The 27,883-nt window shown below is 54.7% G+C and overlaps 3 protein-coding genes across 14 annotated transcripts in view; 2 read left to right on the top strand and 1 right to left on the bottom strand.

The window, feature by feature from the left end:
* Positions 1-663, top strand: part of ACSBG1 (acyl-CoA synthetase bubblegum family member 1) — a 36,837-nt gene extending 36,174 nt beyond the window's left edge. For all 10 annotated transcript variants that reach the window (XM_036277881.1, XM_036277880.1, XM_036277879.1 and 7 more), the window contains one exon: positions 75-663. In XM_036277881.1, the coding sequence (XP_036133774.1) occupies positions 75-160 (86 nt within the window). In that variant the 3' untranslated portion in view covers positions 161-663. The remainder of the gene's footprint in view (positions 1-74) is intronic.
* Positions 664-931: 268 nt separating this feature from the next.
* On the bottom strand, positions 932-14,705 carry IDH3A (isocitrate dehydrogenase (NAD(+)) 3 catalytic subunit alpha). The gene is made up of 11 exons (XM_036278030.1): positions 14,654-14,705; positions 12,721-12,783; positions 10,295-10,378; positions 8,709-8,823; positions 7,354-7,541; positions 6,774-6,907; positions 5,014-5,116; positions 4,848-4,912; positions 3,717-3,801; positions 3,182-3,334; positions 932-2,314 (listed from the first exon to the last, which is right to left on the bottom strand). Exons 1-11 carry the CDS (start codon positions 14,678-14,680, stop codon positions 2,231-2,233), a joined length of 1,101 nt encoding a protein of 366 aa, XP_036133923.1. The 5' UTR covers positions 14,681-14,705; the 3' UTR covers positions 932-2,230.
* Positions 14,706-17,100: 2,395 nt separating this feature from the next.
* Positions 17,101-27,030, top strand: CIB2 (calcium and integrin binding family member 2). Of its 3 annotated transcripts, XM_036277967.1 has the most exons (7): positions 17,190-17,207; positions 19,477-19,511; positions 20,661-20,837; positions 21,557-21,668; positions 23,653-23,800; positions 25,830-25,996; positions 26,410-27,030. In XM_036277967.1, the coding sequence occupies exons 3-6, from the start codon at positions 20,713-20,715 to the stop codon at positions 25,961-25,963; spliced, it is 519 nt and encodes a 172-aa protein (XP_036133860.1). In that variant the 5' UTR covers positions 17,190-17,207; positions 19,477-19,511; positions 20,661-20,712; the 3' UTR covers positions 25,964-25,996; positions 26,410-27,030. The 3 variants fall into 3 exon arrangements, with proteins under 3 accessions (XP_036133859.1, XP_036133860.1, XP_036133857.1); XM_036277966.1 differs by lacking the exon at positions 20,661-20,837 and having other exon boundaries at positions 17,101-17,207; positions 25,801-25,996; XM_036277964.1 differs by lacking the exon at positions 17,190-17,207 and having other exon boundaries at positions 25,801-25,996.
* Positions 27,031-27,883: the final 853 nt, after the last annotated feature.

Raw genomic sequence — 27,883 nt, 5'->3', positions numbered from 1 at the left:
AGTGGATCTTGACCACACAGCGCCTCAGATTTCCCAGAGGCCCCACGCACTCAGTTTTCCCACTTCTCTTTCAGGTCCCACGATGAAACTGAAACGGCCCACAGTTCTGGAGAAGTACAAAGACATCATCGAGTCCTTTTACCTAGAGCACAAACAGTGACGAGGGCCTCCTCCTTTCTCCCGAGGCCGACGGCCTCCCAGAGCGGGGGGGAGGGGAGGGGGGCTGCTGGCAGGTCTGGCGGGTCAGGCTTGGCCCCGGCACCTGTGTCTGCCAGGCCTCCTGCCAACAGCCACCAACAACTCTGAGCAGCTTAGTTTGAAGCATTGCTTTTGTCCAGGTGACAGGAGACCAGCTCTCCTTCCAGAACCAAAGGGCTGACACTTCTGGCCTTAGCTGCAGGTGGATTTCATGGGCTGCTAGCTCACTGGGCTGGGCAGCCGCGGCAGGCGGTCCCCGGGGCAGGGAGGGGAAGCTGGCTCTTGTTACCGTGTGCCACAGGGGAAGCGCCAGCTGTAACTCACTCACTCTGGAATCCGCTGGACTCTGTGACCTGTCACTCACTCCCAGGCGGCCCTGCAGGCCTCGCCCACTCACTCGATGTAGCACAGCTGCTGCCCCTTTGCATTTACTGTGTGGTTTGGATATTAAACTTTTTAACAGCACTGTCAGCCAGTGTCTGGTTTTCTTGTCAGTTGAGCAGGTGGAATGAGTCCAGAATGGTAGGTGTTCTATCCACAGGACTGTGTGCAACGGGCGTGAATGACCACTGGTGCCTGGACCAGCAGAGGCGCCGGAGGCCCAGCCCAGCAGCACCGCAGGCTCCGCCAGCACCACCCCCACTTGGAGCCCCTGGAGCAGAGCAGCTGTGCCCAGTGCAGGCGGAGCCGCGTGTCACTGGAAAAGGTAGAGGAAGTGCACTCCAGTCAGCTTTGAAACTCTTTATTAGTGTGAACCCAAGAATAATTCGCACAATCCAGTAAAATGAAGGAAGCAGCAGCTCAGAGTAAAATACACGTAAGGGTGGGAGTCTGGTTACAAGCCTAAAAAAAGCACCCAGACAGGGAGGTCTGTTGTTAAGAAATCCCCGACCTGGGTACATTATGCAAAGCCACAGGTTTGGGTCCTTACACAAGGGGCAAGGGACAACATGAGTTGCCTTTGGTTCGCAGCCAAAGGGTAACTGTTCATGAAGAAAGTATCTGAAGGTTAAGAAAAGTCATGCTGGACAGCAGGGAGGCCAGGGGGACCTGAAGGTCAAGGCTGAGCCCAAGCCCTGGCCGCACAGCCCTGAACCAGCTCAGGCTGTCTGCTGTCTCTGCAGCCTCATCTCTCACTGGTGGTGCTTTGGGGCAGGGAGGGGGCGGCCACTGAAACACAGTTAACAGCGTGGTCAGGCCTTTCAGAGGACAGGCTGGAGTGCGAGGTGCTGCAGGAGTGTGGCTGCCCACAGCGGGCAGCGCCAAGTCCGACTCAGTCAGTTCAGGGCCCATGATTAGCGTGTGTCCAGTGAAAAGGAAGTACAGCCCTTCTTCACTTCATGAGAAGTTCAAGAACAGTAAATCTCCAGGTAACAAAATAATTGAAGGAACAACACTTTTCTGTCTTTGTAGCCAATATATTACCTATATCTATTTAACAAAAGTTACATCTCATATATTTCTTGGCTCTGAAGTCTTTATTCTTCTTCTGCATTCATATAAAGGACAAATCTGTCTTAATTTTCTACACCATAAAGACATATCATAGTCACTGTTTTTGATAGGAACTTCCCTAGGAATTTCTTCTGTGCCTGTTCATTGGAGAAGACTGTCATCTTGTGCTATTAGGCGAATATTTGTTTTATTTCTGTATTTTCATAAAGTAAGGAAAATGTTTTCTTTAAAAAGTTAGATGTTTTCTCTTATTAATTCTCTATCATATTTACAGCACAGAAAAAACTATTTTAACTGAAGTGTAAAATGATTAACCATGGCAAATGATATCGTCCACTCAGAGTTTACAAAAAATGTGCACCAAATAGACATTAATAAACAAAACAAGCATTTGGAAAAGTCCTTGGAGAGCAGAGCTAGGATGTCACTGCACCCTCTACACAGACCGCGTTAGAAGGCCAGGTGTAGACAGGTACTGTCGGGGAACACGGGAACAAGAGCACGCAGCGTGGGCGTGTCCTCCAGCTTTACGTGGTGGCATCAGGAGCGGCTGATGTGAACACGCTCTGTGGAAGTCTTAATCTAAATCTTTCACTCGGGAACAGATTTCGTCTGTGAAGTCTGAGCATTTTGCATTGCCTCCCAAATCTTTTGTTAGGCTCTGAGAAAAGGAAAAGGCAGAAGTTAAAATGCATCATACTAAAACCAAAGCAAGCTAGTGGTGTTGAAAGCACCTGGTGAGACACCAGCTGAGCAAGTTACCTGGCGGCTCCTTCATTCAGTTCATTTCAAAGCTAGCCCCACCCCACCACATCTGCCCAGCCCAGGAGGATGGCGAAGGCCCCTGACCCCAAGAAAACGTGACTGTGGACGTTTAATAAATCTAAAGGGAATCGTAAATCACTTGGGGAGTTTCTAAAATTTAAAAAATTGAGACATATTTTTATGTTTCTGGAGGCTGGGACACAAATACGAAGGTGACATTTAAATCACTAACTCTCGCCCTGGCTGGTTTGGCTCAGTGGTTAGAGCATCAGTCCGCAGACCAGAGTTCTGGGTCGGTTCCCGCTGGGGGCACGTACCTCAGTTGCAGTTTGTCTCCGGCCCTGGTTGGGTCGTGTGGGTGGCAACCGCACATCGATGTTTCTCTCTCTCTCTCCTTCTCTCTCCCTCCCACTCTATCTGAAGATAAATACAAAAAATGTCCTCAGGTGAAGATAAAAAAAAAAAAGGAACAGCCTTGGCCAACATCGCATTGGCCACAACAGACACCTGGGCCTGAACTGGTGCCGCCTCCCAAACCTCCGCCCTTCCCACGGCTCACTCAGTGCTTCTCAGCCCCTTTCTGGGGAAGCAATGGGTCCTGCCTCCAGGAAATGCACAGGTGTGCGCGCCCAGGTTCACGGGCCCACAGGGAGAAAGCCTGCTCAGCACCAGTCCTGTGGGCCGTTGAGCGCCGTCCCCTGCCCCCTCCAGGAAAGCATGCGGACGACACGCACTCGACGGCACAGGGACAGCAGCACGGTACCTTCCCACCCTTAATGGTGGCGAAGCAGGCGGCCTCGATCCGCGCCGCGTGGTCGAACAGCCCCATGTGTCGCAGCATCATCACCGCGCTGAGCAGCAGGGCCGTGGGGTTGGCCATGTCCTTGCCAGCGATGTCGGGGGCTGTGCCGTGAACCTGCCTCAGGGAAGCGCAGCACAGTCAGGGACACGGCGCGGCCCTTCTGGGAAGCCCACTCGGGAGCACAGGACTGAGCAGCGGCTGCGCCCAACTCCCCAGGCACAGGTCAAGAAATCCGCAGAAAAATAAAGGCCAAGGTAATTTTTTTAAAATTGCAACACTATGGACTAACCATCTTTCCTGTCAACTTGTGGTAAAGTATTTTTGCTGAGGAAGGATAAATACAAGGATACAAAGCAACAGGAAAATGAATGCATAAACCAAACTTATGTAAAAAACCTCAACAAAGCATCACTCTCTTCCGACAACTGGAAAAACTCAGAAGAGCTCAAACGTAAGTATGCAGACCACCCCTCCTGGGTTCTCTCAGGCTCCTCACCGACTCGAAGATTGCGACCCCATTGGCGCCGATGTTGCCACTCGGTGTCACGCCGAGCCCTCCGATCAGTCCTGCACACAGGTCACTGTGGGCAGAAAGAACGTCAAGGGTATTGATCTGAAAAACAAACGTCTCACCCAGCACCCAGACTTCAGTTTTTAGATGCCATGGAAAGGAACAGAGCTCCGCAGAGAAGGGGCGACCCCAGGACTAGTTAGGGGGGTTCGGGATGAGCCGAGAGCACGCGGCTGTGCCGGAAGCAAATGTCGGCTCCAGGGGACGCCCCCAGCCCAGGCGGGACAACGAGATGAATGCTGGTGATGGGTACAACCGCTGAGTAAAGAAATGAGTCCTAACTAACTGATACACAAGGCATGGAAAAGCGTATTCCGGCCCTGACTTGTTTGGCTCAGCGGTTAGAGCCTCAGCCTGTGGACCAAATGGTCGCAGGTTCAATTCCCAGTCAAGGTCGCATACCTGGGTTGCAGGTTTAACCCCGGCCCCGGTCAGGGTTGTGTGGGAGGCAACTGATCAATGTGTCTCTCACAGAGATGTTTTTCTCTCTCTGCCTCCTTCCCTTCCACTCTATATCTAAAAATCAGTGGAAAAATATAGTTGTGTGAGGATTAACAATAACAACAAAAAAGCGTATTCCAACAGCAGAACGCCAACTAATGAATGTAAGAGGGAATGATGGGCTCAGAAAATCACCATTTGGCCAATAACGTGAGCGTGAGTGTGTAGACAGGGAGAACTACAGTGAATGTGGTAAAATGTTAACACCTGGAGAATCTGGGGGATGTGTAGACAGGAACCCTGTGTACCATTCTTGCTACTTTTCTGTAAGTCTGAAATTATGTCAAAAGTTACCCAAAAAATCTATAAAGATGGCCACCCACCCACCTAGCAATACAGAGAACACTGAAGCCAACCAGTGAAATTTCTGAAGAGTGTGAAGCAGGGAGCAATAGCCCAGAGCCAACACGGTGCGTCTGAAGGAGAAACCCACCAACACGTCATCACTGATGCCACCACCTGAATTGTTACAGCTCAACTCCTATCTTTGAGCAAACACAGTTTATTTTCAGACATCTCTAAAGAAGCTATAGGCTAAGGGTCAGCCAGACTTACCTCAGAATGTCTCCGTACAAATTTGGCATAACAAGAACATCGAATTGGGATGGATCTTGGACCATCTACAAGAAACGCATTTGTGCATTTAGCCATAAAAACTGCACAGCACACAGACCCACTAAACACCACAGAGAGGAGTGGATAAGTATGAATATATACTTACATTCAAACATACTGTATCAAGGTACATCTCATTAAATTTAATATCTTTACAGTTTTCTGCAACTTCCCTGCATTTTTGTAGAAAAAGCCCGTCTGACATTCGCCTGTATTTAATCAAATAAGAATTGTTGAAGGCAAAAACTTGCAGAAATAAAAGCATCAAGTCAGAGAAGTAAAGTAAGTTCAAGAAATCAAGTTCCAGAAGCCAAGACGTGTGATTTCAATCACAGTAAAATTAGTTCTTAGGCAGTGGTGTCATCCAGCAAGAATGAAGAAATATCTAGCCCTGGCCGGTTTGGCTCAGCGGTTAGAGCGTCGGCCTGCGGTCCTGAGAGACCCGGGTTCGGTTCCCACTAAGGGCATGTACCTCGGTTGCAGTTTGTCCCCGGCCCTGGTCGGTTGTGCGGGTGGCAGCCACTCGCTGTGTCCCTTTCACGTCGATGTTTCCCTCTCTCTCTCTGTTCCTCTCTCTCCCTCCCACTCTATCTGTACAAAAAAAAGGAAAAATGTCCTCGGGTGAGGATAAAAAATAAATAAATAAATACCCGGCCCTGGCCGGAGCGGCTCAGTTTGCTGAGTGTGGTCCCGCCCACCGAAGGTGACGGGTGCAGCTCCCAGTCGGGGCCACACCCAGGCTTCAGGTTCGCTCCCCGGTCAGGGCGAGCGGGAGGCAACTGACCGATGTTTCTCTCTCTCTCAAATCAATTTTTAAAAAAATTTTAAAATAAAAAGCAATAAACTTTAAAAATGCATTTTTAAAAAAGAAATATCTATTAATAAGAAAATGCTAAAATTCCTTTAAAAGGTTAACTTGTTCAATCATTTAACTGGTTTTACTATTTTGCCCTGCACGGTGGGCTGAGCAGTCAGAGCGTCAGCCCAAGGGCCACAGGTTCGAGTCCCAGGCAAGGGCAGCCGCCTGGGTTACAGGGTCAATACCCAGGCCCAGTCAGGTTGTGCAGGAGCAACGATCCGATGTGTTTCTCTCCCATCAACGTTTCTCTCTCTCTCCCTCCCTCCCTCCCACTATATCTAAAACTCAATGGAGAAAGATCCTTGGGTAGGGATTAACAACAAAATAACAATAATAATAACAATAAGTGGTTTTATTTTTATTTTTATTTTTTTCATCCTCACCTGAGGACATCTTGTTTTGGTATGTGCCCCTAACTGGAACCAAACCCGGGACTCTCTGGTCCGCAGGCCAACGCTCCAATCGCTGAGCCAAACCGGCCAGTGCAGTGGTTTTATTATTTTACATGCTCCACACTCTTCTTAGGTTAGGAAACCTGTTCGCACATTCACAGGTGGCCCTCAACAGACGGGCTGAGGAGAATGTGAGCAGCTAGAATCATACATCAGCAGTATTAGCACTGAGTGCTGGCTATTCTGAGCCCGAGCATGTGCCATTTCAGAAACACGCCCGGCAGGCCACTTCTCCTGGGGTCCCAGACTCTAGCTCCTCCTCTGATACTTCTCAGAAACACGCCCCGCAGGCCACTTCTCCTGGGGTCCCAGACTCTAGCTCCTCCTCTGATACTTCTCAGTCCCTCCTTGAGCTTCCAGGACCTGAAGTCCTGCCTCCCCGCAGCCCGCTCCAGTCATTCACCCAGTGAGGCACATGACACAAGGGATGCTCCCGATCCTCCACTGGTTACAGGTGACTTCCAGAGATGTCGGGAATCAGCGAGCAAGCTGACAGAAGCCCCACTTCCACTGCCCCACAGAGCAAGACAAGGTGCTGGCCTCGCAGAGACTCACATGATGTTGGCTTTGTGCACAGCGGTGACATTGCTCCGGTGATTGTTCCGGGCGTACTCAAAGGCGAACTCTGCGATGCGCCTGCTCGCCTCCTCGGTGATGAGCTTGATGCTCTGCACAACTCCGTCCACGATCTGAAAGACAGGAGTCCCGCCTGCTGGGAAGGGCGTGGCAAGCCCTCGGCACCAGACACCTGCCTGCGTGCAACGGTGTCAGCAGTGCGCACGAGGCTGGCGTCACGCACGCAGGCGTCAGTGGGTTGATGCTGACCCAGCCCCATGAGGTAAGTGCTAGAAGCCCCATTACACAGATGAGGAAAACCGAGGTGCTGAGCTGGTCAGCTGCCCAAGAGCACTCCTGTGAAGTCAGTTCAAACAGGGCACATTCCCGTCCTGTGCTGTTCCCTGGACATCCACGTGAGCACTGTTGGCCAGAGACCCAGGACCGACACAAGGCTCTCACCCCACAGAAAGCAGAGGGAACTACCTCTGGGGGATGTTTCCACTGGGAGTCTGAACAGCTGCCCAACTACATGGGAAGCAACCAAACTAAGAATGACAAGTATCTGCAACGAACATACCACGTGCTCGATTCCACTGTACTCTCCTTCTGTGTTCTCTCGAATGGTGACGATATTTACATCGTTGTAAGGGGTTTTATAGCCTTCGATGGAGACACACGGACGGACATTCGCATAAAGGTCAAAGGTTTTACGCAGCAATAAATTCATGGATGGGTGACCAGCGGCTATCGGGGTCTTTAACGGGCCTGTGATACAGAAGAATACGCAGATGACAATAGGATCTTCTCTTCACAAACACAAGTACACAATATTCACTTGAAACGCCAATGTTTCGGTTTCAATTTTCCATCAGAACAGTAGTTAGGACCCTTCCTTTAGGTGTCCAGTGGCTGTGTGACATGTCTGACACGTGTGCTGCGTGAACCAGGGGCACGTTCACAAAAGCAAGTCCCCTGCAAGGACAGACAGGTGCCCTGCCTCCGAGTCGGATGTTCCCTTCATCATGGGTGATCCGTCCTGGTTGGTCACCCTCAGGCTGATACCCAGCGTCCACTCCCACTGTTGCCCACCAACCCACCTGTGCTGCCTCTGCCTTTACTCGCCCCTCAGATTCAGATGAAGGAAACCTCCTCAAGGAAGCTTCTGGAACATTACCTGAGCACCTACTGACCGAGGACTGTGACGCCTCAACTCTACCATTGACACTTAAAAGTGGAGGAGAAAACCAAGTTCTTTTTGAAAAACAAGAGTAAGAAATGTGTCAGGCCCTGGCTGGTTTGGCTCAGCGGTTAGAGCGTCGGCCTGTGGTCCAGAGAGACTGGGTTCGGTTCCCGCTAAGGGCATGTACCTCGGTTGCAGTTTGTCCCCGGCCCTGGTTGGGTCGTGCGGGTGGCAACCACTCGATGTGTCCCTTTCACGTCGGTGTTTCTCTCCCTCTCCCTCTCCCTCTCCCTCTCCCTCTCCCTCTCCCTCTCTCCTCCTCCCTCCCTCCCATTCTATCTGAACAAAAGGAGGAGGAATGTCCTTGGGTGAGGATTAAAAAAAAAAATGTGTCAGGTCTCCCAGACAGTAAGCAGCAGAGGCGAGATTCAGTCTGGACCTCTCTGGAGTTAAGGCCTATCATGAGCTAGGATTCTGAATCACGGCCTTAAGCATGTGTTAGCTAAAATAACAAAAATGTAAAAAGTACACAAAAGATAAACGTAGGTAAAGATAAATACATACTTTCATTTGGCATCAGCCAGTCATACTTAATGTTTTTACTGGGGGAGAATATGTCCCAAAATGAAAAGCACAGCACTTTACTAGGAGTGAGTTGCTTCATTACAGGGTAGCTTTATTCAGCTTAACCTCAGCAACTCCCAACAGAACACCAGGAGCAGAAACCGAGACCACGTGCACTTCCAGGCTACCTTTCAGGCCCATCTTGTTCTTGTCCATGGACTCTTTGGCTTCTGGCGGGATCATCCACTTTCCTCCCGGCCCTTGAATGGCAGTGACGTTCCGCTCCTCCCACTGGACGGGCACCTGGAAGCCACAGCACAGGGCACCGTGAGCGGGAAGCCTGAACACAGCGACGCCGCACCACCACGGGCGCCTGCGGAAGATGCAGTGAAGGTCCGGAGAGCCCCTGGTGCGCAAGAGATGTCAGTCTGCAGCCTGCCCTAGGCTCTGCATGCTGCCCCGCCCAGTCAACTCCTGGCTGCCACCTGCCCACTTCAGTTTCTCACAACTCTCAAAGTGGCTATAATTAGAATATCATCGGGAGTGGAGAAATAGGGTTCACATAAACGTTTCGGACAACTGATACATGGGTGAACCTGGAAAACACTAAGCTAAGTGAAATAAGCCAATCGTAAAAGAACCTGTAGCACGAGATTCTATTCATGTGAAACGTCCAGAGGCAAATCTATGGAGACAAAGTAGATGAGTGGTCGCACAGGCGCAATGGGAGGGGGTGGGGGGAGACGGGGAATGGGGAGTGGCTGCTGATGAGTGTGGGGTTTCTTTCTGGGTGATGAAAATGTTCTAAAATTAGATTGTGGTGAAGGTTGAACAACTCTATGAATATACTAAAGACCATCAAATTATCTCTCAGGAAGCTAAAAAAAAAAGCAAGATGAATTACATAACCTATGAAGGCCACAGTTCTAAGGCATCAATCACAGCGTCCTCCTTCCTTCCCACCCACATCCTGCAGCATCTGCACACACACCTGGCAGCCCGCACACCGCGTGTACACTAGGAAAAAGGCAGAGGGAGATGTGCTCCCTGTGCACGAGGGCCCTGCAATGCAGGGAGTGACCCCAGTTCAGTTCACCTGGGGAATGTGTACGAGCATCATTTCCTCACAGGGCTTTGCATGAGAAGCTCACGTAGAAAAACAAGGAATGTATAGTTTAAATAAATTGTATTCCTCGACTTCACAGCCATTGGTATAAAAACTACTGATTTCATTTCACGTATTGTATCATCTGACAGTTTTAAATAGCAACAATAAAGCATCGTGTCAAACAAAGTCCAAGTTTCCTAAATTTCCAAAACAAAAGGATTTAAAAACATCTACCTGCATTGAATGCTGAGCTATTAGAATAAAACCTCACGCTTATGATAATACCGCATCAGAATTTTTTTAATCTTTCAAAATCTCCTATAGAGTGTTTTGAAATATCAATTCTTTCTCGTGGGCGAGAAGGCAGAAGGCAGTACAGGCGACTTGGCAGGGCTGCCGGACCGTAAGCCCAGGCAGGGTCAGAGATCCACGAACACCCCAGTCCTGCCTGACTACTTCCCACAGAGCGGATGCCAGCGCTGCGGCCGAGAACTCCGGCAGGGACAGCAGCGATTGCCGATGCGCCAGTCAAATGGTGAAGACTGACAACAGACCGAGCCTACTCCGTACAAATGCAAACAATTCACCCTAAGGGTTCACAGACTCTGACTGGCTAAAAGACTTTTCTACAAACTCCTACTAAAGGGATGTGTAATGTCCACTTACTTTGGCAGCATCAAAAATCTTCATAACTGAGGCTGAAATTTCTGGGCCAATACCATCTCCTGGAATTAAAGTTACTGTCTGAACCTGAATATAAGAAATCATCAAAGAGGACAGTAAGAATTGATTTTTGAAGGTTTAAAAAAGAATATCATTGACAAAGAAATCCACTTTACGTTGGGGGGCTCTCAAGAAGACCCAAATGCCGTTAAGAAAACAGACCTACCTCCCCAGGGCTCATCAGAGGAGGCAAGATTCAAAAGAGTCCACAATTCTACTCTTTACCTGAGTTAAGAGGTTGTGAAAAGAACTCAATTGATGCTTTTTAGATGAAACAGAAATAAATTAAAACTACTCAGTAGGCCCAGCCAGTGTGGCTCAGTGGTTGAGCGGCAACACATGGACTAAGAGGTCGCAGGTTCAATTCCCAATTAGGGCATGTACTCGGGTTGCAGGTTCGATTCCCAATAGGGGGTGTACAGAAGGCAGCTGATCAATGTTTCTCTCTCTCTCTCACGTCCTCTTTCTAAAAATCAATAAAAATATACTAAAAAAAACAACAACAACTACTCAGTAGACTCCCCAATTGATACTTCTTTTCAGACAAGCTATGAAGGAACCCATTACTTCAAATCTGTAAAAGCAAAGAGAGCAAAAATGTTCAACAGTGTTCTCTCACTACAATGGAAGGCAAGTGCCTTCCTTTCTACCGGGGATCCTGAAAGTTCAGTTTCTCATGCAAACCTGTTCAGTTTCATGAGACACTTTCTGACACGCTGAGGTGTCAGAGAAGGTGAGACTTCACATTAAGGGAGGGTCTCCATTTTTCTGAGTTCCTCTGTAAAACTGGCTCCTTAATGACGAATGTCATTGAAATAAACTCAGTAAAGTTTACTTGTAACCAATGAGAATAGTTCATGTGATCATACCTGCAAAGTCTGAGTGACAAGTGTATTTACAAAGTAAAATCAACAATGTCTTGCAAAGGCTTCAAACAAAGCCAGCATTTCAAACACAGACATTAAAATGTGTAAAGGAGGGTGGGAGCGGGGAGGAGGGGGTCAGTGGGGGAGAAAGGGGGGACATCTGTAATACTATCAATACTTTTTTTAAAACTGTATATTGAACAATAAATAAGAGTGCCAGTAGTACTCACATAAAAAAATAATAAAATGCGTAAAGGAAAATGCTGAGAGAATTTAAATTAGTTGAAGCTAATAATCAGACCCTCTCTCTCTACTTAGAGACTATATGTCATCACTTAGGAACTTTCTTCCACCTGGAGGCTTGGCCCAGACTAGGTCCCTGGCCTTTTCCAGCTCCAACCACCTGTGCTGGTCTTTTAAATCACTGACTCAAGTTTCCCTGGTCGTCTGCTTCCCAGTGATGCTCCCTAAGCAGGTGGACTAACGAAGAAATCTTTTTCAAAATTAGTTTATCTTCATATGTCTTTCAAATATACTCCCTCCCCTACTGTGTTTTAAAAATGGATAGCCTGAAAATTAAGTAACAGCAGGGTGTGATGATCATCTCGTTAACTTTCAGAAACGCGTTTGAAATGCTGGCTTTGCTGTCGTTAAGCTGAAAGTGCAGCCACACTGCATGTTCGCATGAGCGGAGCCCAGAACTGCTGGCTTCTTCTTCCTGTCCTCCCAACATGTCATGATAAATGTCTTCAGGCCACCAAAAAAAAAAAAACTACTTTATTCCACAGTACAGAAAGTAAATGGGGGGAAAATGTACTATGGTCTTACAAATGCCTCACAGAATAAGATGTGATATGGGAGTATAGGAATAATGAAATCCAAACCAGATTCTGTAAGAAGGCTAAGACAAAGCATAGAGGACGTCACTGACCCACAGTCTTAGCATGCTCTAAAAATGTGGTGTCAGCTTTGAAAGCACAGGACGCTAATGCTGGGAATTCTAAAAGCAGCAGAAATGATCCAGGTACGGGATAGTCTGTGAAAGACCGCGTAAATAAGTCTAAGGACTCACCGATGTTCGAGTCATTCCCATTTGGTAACCAATCTACTGTTTTTAGGGAAGCTCACAAAATAAAAATGCAAAGCAGGTTTTGAAGCTTCTCAACAATTTTTTTCTTGACTTGTACCAGTTTTGGAAAAAAACTCTTACAAAATGAGATTGTGAAATAAAGTAACAGGCTCAAGGGAAATTTCTATCTATTTTTAACAAGCCTCCTTCAAGATATTAATGTGACAGGCTTACACAGCCAGCTGTAACATAATTCTTTTAAATGTGACCTAACAAATTTATGCATGTTAGCCAGTAATTTTAATATACAGTATAAGTATGGCTAATTTTCCCTAATTTTAAGTAAATGGAGATGAAGGGCTACATAATGTGTTAGAGCATCTTTCTTGAGAAACTTCTGAAAGGAAAAAAATAAAAGACATAATTATACTCACACCACCAGCAAAACCTCTGGTCACCTGTTTTGGGTTGTGGAAGGCCCCCAGCAGCCGAGAGACCTATGTCAATGTCAACAAAGAAATGTCATGCACAGAATTAAACCACATGCATAAGAGGCAAACATGGAGCCCTTTCCGATGGCTGCTGATACTGCAAGTTTGCAGAGATACTTGGGAACTTCCGAGGAACATTTTCTCATATGTTACCTCAACGTGGCAAGCTACCTCAGATCTGAAACCTGGATATTCAGACTACCTGTTGCTTTGAGAACGTAAGTTCTATATACTGTAAAATGCATTTTATGAATGCAAGTTGTCAAAAGATATTGAAGGTAGAATGAAACTATACTTTTTCAGATCAAACACTGGATTTTCCTCCAATGATCTGTCTTTGAGGCACCTTCTGCTCCAATCCCCAAAGGGAGAAACTGGCCCCACAGGGGTCAAATGACTGTCAAAGGTCACACAGGGAGTCCATGCCAGAGGAGAACCTCATCTTCTGATCCCACAACCCAACACACTCTCAACATCTATGTGTTGTTTTTTTCTTGTAGATCACACTAAAGGGCAAAACAGATTGACTAGCACACTGATTATTGATGGTGCTGCTTTAGTCCCTCCTCTGAAGGCTTCGTGTACCTACTACCGTTGAATTAAGCATTAAGTGTCAGTGGTTAAGGGACTGACTTCTGTTTAGACATCAACACAGAAAGAAGTTGCTTCACGTTCAGGAGCAAATGTGACATGACAGTGACTGGCACACACAAATGCAGGTCTAAAGAGGTAACGAGCAGAACCCAGTTACTGAATAAAACCGTGACGGATGCCCGAGAACCATGGTCTGCTTGATGCCTGCAACATAAAGCTGTTGACAGCGAGGAAAGCTTCAGGCACCTGTTCCTTCTCCGGGAACCAGGTGCTTTCACACAATTTTACCGAAACCTCAAACAACGCTATAGATGCTTTACGGATGAACACGTTAAGGCTCAGAGAGGTAAGTACTTCACTCAGGGCCACACAGCCAATTAGTGGCAATGCCAGACTTTAAAACTAAGACTCCTATATTCTCGTGTAGAGCTTTTTTTTTTTTCACTAGAAAAATAAATAAATAAAGTGCATGTGGACCTCACTTTAAACTCAAAACAAAGGAGAAAGAGTAGCCAATTCTACAGAAGAAAAAATAAGTTTTTCCCGGCAGATCTCTAGGGGACCGTTCTGGACCAGGAGACCCGAGGGCCTGTGTCTGTCTCCCTGCGCCTGTCATCTTGCTGTGACCTTGGCCCCAGGGCAGGCAGAATGGGACCAAGGACTGGAAACACCCAGACGTCTGGGTTCCTCTCTCCGTCTGACACCGACTTCCTGCGTGACCTTGAGAATGACCTCTAAGGCGCGGGTGAGCGCCACTCGGAGCCGAGAAGCCGCCGAGAGGTCCGAGCCCTGCCCAGCTCCGCATCCCAGCTGTCAGGGGCGCGGAAGCTCTCCGGATCTAGCCCCACCAGAGAGGCGAAGGGCTGCTGTTTCCTGCCAGGAGGTCCAGGTGGCAAGGCTAAGGGTAGGGTGCCCGTGTCCTTCGGGGGGCAGAGCCGCAGGGGCAGCCCGGGAAGAGCTGGGGAGCAGGGGAGGGAAGCGGCCTGGGGTCCCCCACGGGACCTCGCCTGCCTAGCGCCCTGCGAAGCGACCCGGCCCCACCGAGCGGACCCGAGGAGGCCCGGCCGTCAGCGCGAAGCGGGCCCGGCCTCGGACCATCCGGCCTGGGCTCCGGCCTGCGGCACCGCCGGGAGCAGGGCCGCGCCCACCCTCGTCCGGGTCATCCCCCTGCAGCGTGGCCCTCGCGGCGCCGGCTGCCCCACGCCGCGCGCGGGCCACGGAGCCGCCTTCGCATCGGGGCAGCCCGACCCACGCGGCCGCCGCCCGCGCGATGCGCTCTCACCTTGGACATCCACGCGGGCCCCGCCATCGCGTCTCCTCTCACCGCGGCGACAGCGCGGCTCCAGTGCGCAGCCGCTCCGCCCGCGCCGGGCCACGCCCCCTGGACGTCCCGGCCGGGAAGCCCCGCCCCCGAGCCCGCCCAGGGGACTCTCCTCGCTGCTTCCCGGACCGGCCGCCTCCGCTGGCCAATCGCCGGGCTCGTGTCACGGTGACGCAGGCAGCCACGACCCGGAAGCTGCGCGAGCGGATCTCGGTCGGCTCCTCCGGCTCCTCTGCCATTCATCGACTCAGCCTGTAGGTAGGCTGGGGGCGCGGCGCCTTGGGCACCCCGGGCCCTGCGGACCGAGGGGTGCAGTGCGCTCTCACTGCCGTTCTGATCTGCATTTCCCTGTCCCTGAAGATAATGTGAATAAAGCCTTTCCTGGCCGCTCCATTGTAGGGGGCAGCACCTCCCGCCTACTGACGCCCCCTTCCCTGCTGCACTTTTCTGTAGCACTTAATCTCACCACCTGGCATGCCATGTGCATGTCACTTGTTTATCCACTCTTTGTCTCCTCCCCGAGGGGTCAAGTCCAAGGGGCAGGATTTGTGTGCTGTGCTGTGCTGTGTTCTCAAGGCCTATGTAAGTGATCACCCGCCCGGGGCAGGGCCCAGATTTAAATCTACCGCTTACCAGCTATGTGACCTTGGGCAAGTCACCTCCGAGACTACTGTTTCATCTGTGAAATGGGAAAATAACACCAAACTCGATAGACTTCAGAGGCCTTTGTGGAATAGCGCAGAGCAAGGAATCCACGCTTCCTTCCTTCCCTCGGTCCACCCTGCCTGCAGATACGTTCACTGTCTTTGTCCGGACCACACCCAACATCTGGGAGCCAGCGAGCACGGGAGTCGGAGTCAGAGAATGAGAGTGAGCCGTGCTTTGCCAATTCCTAGCTGGGTGGCTCTAGGCAAAGTCACTTTGCTTCCCTGAGGCCAGGGTTTCTCATCTGTAACATGGGAACTGTACTCCTTTGTTTTGTTTTGTTTTGATCCTCATCTATGGAGATTTTTGCATTTATCTTCAGATCGAGAGGGAGGAAGAGAGAGAGAAACATCCACGTGAGAGGCACATCGAGTGGTTGCCGCCCACACTACGGCAACCAGGGCCAGGGACAAACTGCAACCGAGGTACGTGCCCTTCGCAGGAACCGAACCCGGGACTCACTGGTCTGCGGACTGATGCTCTAACCTCTGAGCCAAACCAGCCAGGGCAGGAACTGTACTCCTTGAGCCTCCTCACAACATTGTTGTATTAGTTCAAGAGAGAGGGCCTCATTCGGGGCACTGGCAATCTAAATCAAAAAGGATTTGTTATGGAAATTTTCTGGTCAGGCTGTTGCTTCTATTATTTCCCTTGTGGGAGGAGGGACTCCCAGAAGTGAAAACTCAGCCGTGTGCAGAAGTTCTGTTTTTTCTACCAAGTGATCAGAGATTAGCAAGTTTAAAAGAACGTGCCATCGCAGGCTCTGAGGACGGCATGTGGAATCTAAGATGGGAAGGAGAACTCGTGTACAAGTTATCGTGTGGTTTGGAGAGGTTTCAATGTCTCCAACTCCAACCTGGGAGAAAGGGGAGGCGCAGACGGCGACAATCTGACCGAGGTCTGTCTCTGCTCCAACACTCCACGTTCTGATTCTTTCCCATGGCGGAGGCCCCGCTCCCACGTGTCCAGGATACACGAAGGAGGGGGTGGCCTCGAGTCCAGCCGTGGGCCCGGGGCGTTCCTGCACCACTCAGCGCAGTGTCCTGGTCTGTAGAATCGGCTGTCCTGAGGTTAGAAATCACACGTGTGGGCTGGACCTCCTCAAAGGCACTTGGCGGTGGTGGCATTGCTTAAAAGCCCCAGAAAACTGGCCTTTGTCGCAGTAAGTGTCTGGACAGAGGAAGTCCTTTAAATCGTGTCAAGTCGCACGCCTGTGTGCAAGGATTCAGAGACAGGAGAGCAAATGCTGTCCTCCTCGCTAAGAGGCCAGGGGCGTGAGATGCCCTGTGTGTGGTGGGGCCTCAGGGGTCAGCCGGAATGCCCCTCCTCCCAGAGGGACAGGGCCTGCCCCGGGGCGCGCCCAGAGGTCAGGGCTCCTCCGCCCCATGGCCAGGGGCGCCAGGTCCCTCCACTCGTCCCCCTGCGCTCTCGAGGGCGTCCACACGAGCCCCCATGAGCACGCCCACGCCCACCCCGCCGCCCGGACGTGCAGGCTCGCCCCGCCCACACCTGCGGGCGCCGGCGCGGGACACGCCAGCAGCTGGGCTCCCACTTTCCGCCGCGCGCGCAGACCTCTCCCCGCCGCCCGACTCCGCCCAGCCCCCAGGCCCCGCCCCGCCCCGCCCGGCGCTGACCCCGCCCTCCGCCAGGCCACGCCCCGCCGCGCGGGCCCGCCACGCCCCTCCGGCACTGCGCGGCGGGATGTGCGCGGAGCTGGGCGTCCGCGGTGGCAGGCGGCGCCCGGGGGGCCGCGCGCACCATGGGGAACAAGCAGACCATCTTCACTGAGGAGCAGCTGGACAACTACCAGGTGAGCCCGCGCCCCTCCCCTCGTCTTCCCGTCGCTGCCCGTCCCCGGGGTCAGACCCGGCCTCTGCCTTCCCTCCAAGCGTGACCTTGGAAGGGCCGCGACTCCTCCAAGCCTGACCGGGACAGCGACTCTGCAAAGCAGAGCCCAGCTGGGTCCTGCCGGGGTTGGGAGTCAGGTGCATCCGCCTCCAAAGGCGGTTGTAAGTCTTGCTTATCTCGGGGTCTGCCCCAACCTGGAAATAATGGAGCCGGAAGGCCAGCCAAGTACCTGCCAGACACGGTCAGCTCCCCAGGCCCACCGGCAGACCCTTGAGACCTTGCCAGGTCTCCCTCCTCGGGAGCCAGGGAGCCCCAGATAGGAGACCCCAGGACCCTCCTGCCCGTGTACAACCTCCCCTGCTGCAGATGACGCCCACGCTCTGCGGTGCCCCCCTTCAGGTGGTCTCTCATCCGCAAGGCCCCCCAACCTGGCTGGGTTGTCACCTGTGTGCTGCGGGAACATGACACCAGCAGAGTCTCCGTAGCCGCTCTCTGTGGCCATCAGGAGTGGGCCTTCCACCCTGGGCAGCCCAAGATGAAGGCCCCTCCTCCCGTGAGCCCGAGTGAGAATAATAGCTTTCCCAGCTCCAGAGGCCCTGACAAGGGGTGGGAATCCACCTCCATGCAGCGCCTGCTGCATACCAGGCACTGTACTCCCTGCGCTTACCCTCAGCTGCATTGATCACAGTCTGGCGGGTTACTGGCCCCATTTTACAGACGGGCAAACCAAGGCTGAGGAGCCATTCAGGACCCTGCCCAGTGGGAATCTGAATCATGAATCACTCTTTTTGGGGGTGAGGGGCCATGTGCGCTCTTTGTCCTCTGGAGAGACAGACCTCACCTCCCGTGTGGCCTCACCCAAGGAGGTGTGCACCAGGGGAGGACACTAGTGGGAGTGGGAGACCAGTAGGGAAGGGGGCTTTTGCTTTGCCGGAAGGTTCAGGAATAACAGCACTGGAGCAGGCCCAGGAGGGCCTGCAGAAGGCAGTCCAGGTAGAGGGAACAGCTTGGGTAAATGCTTAGAGGCGGCACAGGTGAGCAGGTAGACAGACGGTGCTGAGGAGTGAAGAGTCGCCCCGTGGAGGCGGGGAGCCCGGGTTCCCACTCAGACCAGCCTGGCATTGGGTTACACTTTGGAGCCAGCCCTCGTGTTGGGTTCTGATCCTTTGCCAGAGCCTGGCTGGACCCCGCCGACCAGTGGGGTGGGAGAAAGGAGAGCCATGAGACCTGAGAGCATCACATGTCCCTCCCTCATACTCTCCAGCCAGCCACAGGCCAGCCAGGGGGCTGTTGGTGGCCCCCATTTGTATCCCCCCTCCCCATGTGCCCCCTCCTGTCCTCAGGTGCCAGCAATCCCTAGGGTTCTGGTTTCTTCCCAGACCACTTCCTGCCTTCCAGAACCATCTCCCAGACCCTTCAAACTCTAAACATTGCTTGCTGCCTTCCCCAGACCCCAGGCTGTTCCTCCAGCTGTCCCAGCTCTGCTGTCCGGCAGACACGTGTTCAGTGGAGAACAAGTCCTATAACCCGGCCTCCCCGGGGGAATCCCCTTCTGTCTCCACAGCCAGGGCCCTGGCCAGGCCTCCGCAGTCTCGTTGAACTGAAGGGCTCACTGCTTCCTTGCCCACCCCTCCTGTCTGCACCATCCAGCCACCCACACCTGCACCATCCCTGAGTTTTCTCCCCTCCCCCTTCCTTCCCTTCTTTCTTTCTTTCAGCAGACACCATAAGCATCGCCACTCCCATAACCTTTTCCACGGACAGAGTGGCGGTTTGCTGAACCTATTTTCCCATGTCTCCCTAGGGAGAGCAGGTCTGCCCCATAGGTTAGTGAGGAGGATTAAATAATAATGGATATTCAGAGCCCCTCAGACCCGGCCCCTGGTGATCATGGACAGTGAGGTGTGGTTCCCAGCTTGGGCTGCACTCTACAGGGGCCCGAGTGGCTTTGAAAACGGCTGATGCCCCTCCCTGTCCAGATGCCACCAGCTCCTCCCTGCCACCTTCTCCCCCACACTTCACCCCCACCCAGCCTCTCCACTACCTTCCCAACATGACCTTGTCGATTCCTGTGGCTTCAGCCACCCGGAAGGTGCTGATCTTGCCCAGTCTGTGTGCCTGGAACCTCCGTCTTGGAGCACGAGGCATGACGGTCCAGGGCCGTCCCTGTGGGGGTCTGAGTAAGGGGGAGCCGAGGCTGTACAACCGACTGTGTTGTATTTTCTCGACAGGACTGCACGTTCTTCAATAAGAAAGACATCCTCAAGTAAGTGTGGCTTCCGTTCACCCCTCGGAGCTGGGACTGCGCGGGGCAGGGCCTGGGACCCCGCGTGGTCTGGCCGTGCTGGCTGAGCCCAGGAGAGCGTCCTCTCTGTCAGGACCCCAGTGCAGGCTGCAGTGTGAACTTGAGAGCCCCCCACTCTTCCTGGACCCAGACCCCTCCGCCAGGAACTGAGCATCCGCTGACCATGTACCCGGCTCTGGGTGGTGGTTTCGGGCACATTTTCATTTAATCCTCACTGTTACCTTGTGGTGGGAGAACCCAGTTTTACCCCCAATATGGCATTGTCATAACCAGGAAATGAACACCTGGCCTTGTTAATTCCCTTCATTCTGGAGCCTGTCCAACTAGGGGTCCCTGTTGGTCAGATCAAGGGCCCCTAAGTGCCCTCCGGCTCCAGCCAGCTCTGATGACCTCTGACTCCTGGGAGGTCTGTGATGCCTCCACTGCCCTGAACTGTCCACCAAGCGTGTCTTCCCTTCCCAGGACAATCCCTTTCTTTGGGGATTGGGAGACTGGGCCTAGAACAGGAGGGATGAAGTGGTGGTAGCCTCGGAGCCTCAGGACCGACGGTGAACAGGACATGCAGAAGGCCAGGAAACCTGGCCCCTGCCTGGGCTATCAGGTGGCACTAAAAGCCACAAGGGTTCAGGATCACTTTCCCTGGAGGTCGACAGGCAGGCTGGAGTGACAGCCCTGCTGCAGCTTCTCAAGAGGGCTGTGGCAGGGCCCCTCGGCGTCTCCCCTCTGCACTGGCTGCTGTTCTTGCCTGACCCCTTGGTGGGCAGGGACACCCCACTTCCACCACCTTGGAAAGCAGGGTGAGGGGCACAGCCCCCCGGCCTTGGCATCAGCACACCCAGGCTCTGCTCCCACTTCCCTGCTCCGGGGCCTTGCACGAAATCTGAGCCTCGCTGAGCCTCAGGTTCCCCTGTAAAATGGGACCATGACCCCGCCCTCAGTGCAGTGCCGAGGAGCAGGAACACCAGGCTGTGGGATTTGATAATGGGCCACAGACCCAGGGCCCTGCTTCCGCAGCCTCAGCACTGCCCCCCCCCCCCCGACGGGACCGTGAGCTGCCCCTGAGCACTGGCCAGATGGCAGGAGGAAAGGTGAGCTGTGGCTTCTTTGCAGCCCGGGGCCCAGCTCAGTGATACCAAGTCAGACTCACAGATAACCATCGGGGATGGGCGTCTCCCTCCTGCTCGCACCTGCACCCCCGGGTGGATCCCGTTGCTGCCTGGGCACAGCCCTTCCACCCCCGCACCCCCCAGTGGGCAGCTCCCCAGTCAGCCACCTTTGTTCCCATAGGTAAGAGCTCAGCACCCCGACTCCCCCAACCCCGCAATAAGTGGGCACACAGGCCCACCCAGTAAGCTGCCCGGGACCTTTGCCTGTGTGTTACTTTACTGTCTCTTATTTGTCAACCTTTTAAAACCTTTGTATCGTGTATTTTAATTATTCTTAATTTTCTTATTCCGCATGTGATCCATGACCGTAGAAAAATTAGAAAATAAAGCCAGTCAAGAGAGGACAAACAAGTGACCCCTAATCCTCCCCCCTCCTCAAAGGAGTGATTAACCTTTCAGGGTATTGAGCCTTTTGGTATCTAGCTCACCTTCATGTATATTGATCAAAAATTTGGATCGCGTGGTTTTGTCATTTCTTTACAATTGCTTTTCCTGAGGCAAATGGTAAAAATAGATAAGAAAAAAAATGGTCTCACCACCTCCTTAATCCACTTAGCGGGGCATTTCGGGTTTTCAGCATTGCACCGGTCTGTTGGCACTGCAGTGGGTATTCTTGTGACGCTGTGACATACCACCCACACCTCTGAGACATTTCTTGGCATAAGTCTCTAACGGAGACTTCTGAGTCAGAAGGGACAGGCTTTTAAAGCTCGAGATTTTACTGCTAAATCACTGTTCAGAGGTATCGGCACCGCCCGCAGCGCAGTGGCCATGCGCAGGCAGGCGCGGGCCTGGGAGCTGGGGTTTCGCCCCCACAGCGCTTCCTCTGCTCCCTCACAGGCTGCACGCCAGGTTCTACGAGCTGGCCCCCAACGTGGTCCCCATGGACTACAGGAAGAGCCCCATCGTCCACGTGCCCATGAACCTCATCATCCAGATGCCAGAGCTTCGGGTAGGTGAGAGGCCACTGCGCCGGGCCGGCTGGGCGGCTGGGCTGGGGACAGGGACCCTGCCCCTCTGGGTGGGGCAGGCGCAGAGGCTCCCGCGTCACCTCTCTGTGCCTCAATTCCCTCACTTACTAGGGATATGCGAGCTGCGTGCGGGGCTCCAGGAGGCCACTGGCCCCTTTGTTAAATGGCCAGTCTGCTGTCCACACAGCCCTTCCATCTGCTTTTTTTTCTGTATTGATTTTAGAGAGAGAGGAGGGACAGGGAGAAAGAGAGAGAAACATCGATGAGAGAACATCGCTTGGCTGCCTCCGGCACGTCCCCCACTGGGGGTCGGGCCCACAACCTGGGCATGTGCCCTGACCAGGAATCGAAGCGGCGACCTCTTGGTGCAGGGTCGACGCTCCACCACTGAACCACACCGGCCGGGCCCATCTGCTGTCTTAGATCCGTTCTCCTCTCCCCGCCTTGCCTGGTGTGCTCCTCACAGCCAGCCCTCTGCAGTGCGCCTTCTGCACTCCGCCTGGCAAGGAACGCCCTGGGGTCTTGTCAAAGTGCTGGCTCGGGTTCCGGAGCCGTGGGGGCCCCACGGTTGTGTTTTACTTTTTTTTTTGTTATCCTCATCTGAGGATATTTTTCCATTGACTTTTCAGATAGAGTGGAAGGGAGGGAGGGAGGGAGAGAGAGAGACGATTGGTTGCCTCCCCACTCGACCCTGACTGGGGCCGGGGATTGAAAGTGCAACCCAAGTAGGTGCCCTTGACCAGGAATTGAACCCGAGACCCTTTGGTCCACGGGCTGACGCTATGACCGCTGAGCCAAACCAGCCAGAGCGAGGTTGTGTGTTTCTAATGAGCTCCTGGGTGGGGCTGATCCTCTGGTGCTCAGACCACATCTTTATGTGACACACAGGTTCCTTCATGAGCTCCTCACCCACAGTACCCTCCGCCAGCGAGAAAGCTTTGGGGCACGACTCCCGTCACTGTGGGACTTAGCAAACAGCCCCTGGCCAGGCCGCGGACATGTGACTGGGGTCACCGCGTGGTATCTATTCACTTGGGGCCTGTGTCCCAGCTCTGACCTCTGTCCTGAAGGACATTGAGTCCCGTCTCAGCCCTGGTCAGTCGCCCAGCCTGGCCCACAGAAGCGATTGAGCCCAGGTTCAGGGTCACTGGAGGGCCTAGGGCAGGCTTCTCAACCTGCGGGTCGTGACCCCTGTGGGGGCGGAACGACCGTTTCACAGCGGAAAACACATATTTCTGATGGCGATTCGTAACAGTAGCAAAATTACAGCTATGAAGTAGCAACAAAGATCATTTTATGGCCGGGGGTCACCACAACATGAGGGACTGTATTAAAGGGTCGCGGCGTTAGAAAGGTTGAGAACCTCTGGTCTAGGGCATGTGGAAGGGACCACGTGGTAGCCCCTGAGCCTCCAGGAGGGTGGCCCTGAGTGGCCGGGCATCCGAGGAAGGCGTCTCAGGCTCTGGACTGGTCGAGGCGAATTCCAGGAGTTGGGTGGTCGCTGGCCTGGGGTCTGACGGGCTGCCTGACTCTTGCTGCTTGTCCCATCCAGTTAGTTGTCCAGCCTTGGGGGCCCCACTTCTGTCTCCCACTGCACTGGCCTGGCCCAGCCTGAGCTGAGGGCTGCCATTGGGGATGTTAACCCCACTCACACGTCAAGACAGGCGGCAGCTCTGGGCCCAGGGACTGACCCCTGCTCCTACCTCACTAGGGCCCGTGCTCCAGCGAGCACACCGTGGCCTGCTAAGCTCCTCGCGCCCATCTGGATGCACAGTGTGCGTGACGTCGCGGTGAGCTTGTCCAGGTGCCGGCCGGGCCATCTCCCCGCTGTAACTCCTGCCTCCCTTCCACAGCCCAGCTAAGTGGCAATGGGGAAACTGAGGCCCAGGGGAATTAGGTCGCTTGTCCGGGGTCACGTAGGCTGCCCTGGAGGCCCCCAGATAACTGCTGTGGTTCGTTCTCCAGGAGAACCCCTTCAAGGAGCGGATTGTGGAGTCTTTCTCCGAGGACGGCGAGGGGAACCTGACCTTCGATGACTTTGTGGACATGTTCTCCGTGCTCTGCGAGTCGGCTCCCCGCGACCTCAAGGCCAACTATGCTTTCAAGATCTACGGTAATGAGGACCTAGGGGGCGGCGCTCAGGTCCTCGGGCCATCCAGTTCCTGCTCCCCCCCGGGGGACACTGGGGACACCAAGAACACTGAGGAGCATGCCTGCCCAGCTGGGTGGCCAGTGGGGACAGTTAGTGTACGAGAGACGTCACGGGGTCCCCGGCGCAGAGGAGGGACCGGCCCCACCTAGGCGGGCAGGGAGAGTCTACATGTGGTGGCATTTCCATGGGGCCTGGGAGGACAAGAGGGGACCGTGGACGGGAGAAGTGGAGCACCCGGCAAAGGGGCAGCCTGGGAGGACTCGGGATGCAGAACACGCAGGGCAGGGCCCCGCTAGGGCTGAGCTGTGGGTGGCGGCAGCCAGCCGAGGAGTGTGGACCTGTTGGCCAGGTCACCGGGCCACTGCAGGGTGTTAGGTGGGAAAGGGAAGCTCTGTGTTCTGGAAGGGTCCTGCAGCACCCTGGAGGTGTAAGCTGAGGCCAGGGCTGCAGAGGAGGCTTCTGCCAGGTGCTGAGGCTCCTAGAGGTCCCCAGGCTGCCAGAGGTGAGGCCCGCCCAGCCCTCAGGTCGCTGTCCCACCAGCCACCAGAGGGCGCCAAGCACCATAAAAAGCTCTGGTTCTTCCACAGCCCTGTGCCAACGGGTGCTTCAGACGGTCCTCAGATGGGGCACCCAGGCCCGGGGAGGGACTGAGACCTCCTGGAACAAAGAGCTATGGGCAGACCTTCTGTCCCCAGCACCTTTGGTCACCAGGCACCGGGGCCCCTCAGGCTGTTTTCACGCGTGGTTGCCATGTGTACTCCAGAGGACTTGGGCAGGTGCATGTGTGCCGTCTGTATTTGCACGTCAGAGCAGCCTGCACTGTCTGCCAGCGTGGTCGCCGGTTCCTAGACAGCTTCTTGAATTCCACCTGTCACCCCTCTAGCCCTGAACCCCACGGCACTGCTCCGGGAAAGGCTGTTGTCTGCGGAGAGGGGGACACGTGATGGGAGGAGCGAGGCTTCCTCGCTCGCCTGGGCTGGTGGTGGACCTGAGGAGACAGCTCTGACCTCTAGCAAGGATCAGCCCTGGACCCCCGTCTCCTCGTGTAGAACAGGCTCGGGAGTCCCCTGCCCACCAGCCCTCCCGAGCGTACTGGGTGCCCTTCCCGGGGGCAGCCACAGGAGGGGTCGGAGATGGGAGTCGGGACCTCAGGCGGGTGGCTTTCCAGGCCTCTGTGTCCTCATCTGTGCAGTGGGTCCTCCGCTGCCTACTGAGCAGATTTGCTTTGAGAAGTCCGTGAGCTAGAGCTCGCGACGACACGGGAGCAGTTCCGCCTTGTGTCACCACCACACTGTCAGGTGGGCCAGTGCGGGGGGAGCTCCGTGGGCAGAGCCCCCAACCACCGCCAGGAGGTGACATCGGAGCCCAAACTTGAAGGATGAACAGGAGTTTGCTGGACTGATCACTAGGAAAGGCCCTCCAGGCAGAAGTGTCCGGTGCAGAGATGCGGTCGTTGGGTGGGAAAACGGTCAGAGGGTGCCAAGTAGAGTCAAGCCCCTTCCTCACCCCGTGTGCACACAGGGCAGCCCTGGGCCCCCCTAAGGGGCATGGGCGTCTCCTGACGGCGAGTCTGGCTGCGGGCCAGAGGAAATGGGGTGCAGTTGAGAAGATGCGGTCTTAGCATCACAGAGAACCCTCCAAGCAGCCCTCTGACCTTGATGCAGTCACTGTCTCTCTGGGTCTTGGGTTCCTCAGCTTTAGAGGGACCGCGGGGTCAACGGGACCATGAAGTTCGCAGGAAGCCTCAGACGTGGGTGTTTGAAGTGTCTCGGGCATCGTGGGTTTGTACGGGGCGCGAACCCCACGCCCCGTATGTGATGCATAGGGCTGCCTGTGGGCGAGCTCCGTGGTCCCTCCCAGTTGGGGGCAAGAGTGTGGTGCCCCCAGAGTGTGTGTGGAGAGGCTGGTGGAGTACAGTGTGACCAGTCCCGGTCTGAGCGTCCCCGCGCCCCCCCCCCCAGACTTCAACACTGACAACTTCATCTGCAAGGAGGACCTGGAGATGACGCTGGCCCGGCTCACCAAGTCGGAGCTGGAGGAGGACGAGGTGGTGCTCGTGTGCGACAAGGTCATCGAGGAGGCGGATCTGGATGGCGACGGCAAGCTGGGGTACTCCGACTTTGAGGACATGATCGCCAAGGCCCCCGACTTCCTCAGGTGCTGCCTGGTGCTGGCTTGGGAGGGCAGGCTGAGCGGGGGGCACAGCCAGAGGCCGGCCTCCTGGGACCCCGTGGGGGCTGAGGCCCTGTCACTGCTCCTAAGGACAGTGGTGTCTGCAGGCCCCGGCAGCCAGGAGGCCGGGGGTCACATCCCAGCCTAGCTCCCTCCGTAGTGACTGGGAAACCTCCGTCCCCTTGGATGGAGGATGAAGACCTGGGGGCCTGTGACTGTGTTGGGGTGGATCCCAGGACACGGCCATCCTCCAAGCCGTCCTTCCCTTGGCGTGGGGTGGCCCTGTGCTCTGAACCCCCCGAGGCACGGTCCGGGCTGAGCGGGGCTGCTCTGTTCTCACTGAGGAGCCATACTCCCCAGCCAGGCCTCTCACCCTCGCTTGCCTGTTCTCCTTCTAGCACCTTCCACGTTCGGATCTGAGGACACGGCCGAGGTCTCAGGCCCCGAAGCCCACCGTCTGCCTCTGCTGTCTACACAGTTTTGACCTCCAAGCGCCCGGGACAGCAGCTGTGGCCTCCAGGGCTACACCCACGGACGTTTCCTTGGCCTTTCAGCAAAAAAACCCTCAACCAGGGGAGCGGGTGTGAGAAGCCGGGCCCTTGGCAGCCTGCTGTGGTTCGGCCCCTGGCCCCACAGCCCCTCACAGGCCTTCCCTCTGTCCCCCAACCTCCTCCGTCAGGAAGGCCCCCAGGGAGGGGAAGGCAGACCGCCTAATGGGGCAGGGGGACCGGCTTGTGCAAGGGCCGGAAACATGCCTGGCCACCCAGGGCAAAGGGAAAAGACAGATGTTAACGACGAGATGTTAACGAACTATGCAATCTTCCTCCAGTCCCACAGCTGGGCTCCGTCCGCAGCCCACCCCACCCCCCATCTGTCCCCGCCTCCCCACCCTTCCCAATGTGCAGCTGAGTGAACAGCGGGCCCAAGGGCTCTGCCCCGGTGTCTGTCTTCCCCAACCAGGCGGAATCCTCACGGGTGTGTGCCGTCCACGAATCTGTGAACTCCTGCTAGTAAAACACTTTCCTGTCCCCGTGCTGCCTGCCTGCCAGTTTCAGGACGTGTTCCCCAGTCCCACCCTCCTCCTCGGCCGCCATCAGCACTTCCCCGGGCTCAGCTCTGCCTCCCCACTCAGGCGCCCACTTCATCCCAGGCTGTGCCTCCGGAGGGCAGAGCACTGTGCCAGCTCTTCGGGCGGGCCCCACGCAGGACGGGCGCTGGGTGAGCACTGGGTCCGTTTCCTTGGTGGCACGGACGTCCCCTGAGCGCCGATGGGGCGCACCGTGTGTCAGGCACAGGCTGGTGGGCATACACAGTCCTGACGACTCCCCAGGGAGGTGGGGACTCACCCATTTCTCAGAGGGAGAAGCCCCCTGGCCGAGAGGCCGCTAAGGGAGAGTTCCCACCAGTGTGAACCGAGCTGGCTCTGCCCACAATGGGCGGGGCCTGCAGTGTTGGTCCCGGACGGTCAGTCTGTCTGCGGCAGTGGGCGGGAAGCAGCAAGCTGATGGTCACCCTTAGGGGGTGGAGACAGGTGGGACAGAACAAAGGTGCTGAAGGGGTCCAGGCAGAGCAGCCCGACCTGAGGGGTGGCTGTCCTGAGAGGCCGTGTGCCCTGTGTCCAGCTGGTCCTGGGCAAGGACCTAAGGCTCCAGGGAGGCCAGGGCCGCCTGGCTGGCTGGGTCTCGGGAGGAGCATGAGTCCTCCCCACAGGCCTCGATTTCCTTCCAGGGACGGTGGGAGGCCCTGGCGAGCCGGACGGACGCAGCCAGGAGCTGCAGGCAGCAGGAAGGCCCCTCCCGCTGTGTCTCGAGCCCGGTTCCGTGGAAGGCTGGCTGGGTCCGAGGGGCACCTTTGTGTGAGCTGAGGCCTCCC

The sequence above is a fragment of the Molossus molossus genome, unplaced genomic scaffold (genome assembly GCF_014108415.1).
Source record: "Molossus molossus isolate mMolMol1 unplaced genomic scaffold, mMolMol1.p scaffold_m16_p_24, whole genome shotgun sequence".
NCBI classification, from domain to species: domain Eukaryota; kingdom Metazoa; phylum Chordata; class Mammalia; order Chiroptera; family Molossidae; genus Molossus; species Molossus molossus.
This window is presented reverse-complemented; position numbering and strand designations above follow the sequence as displayed.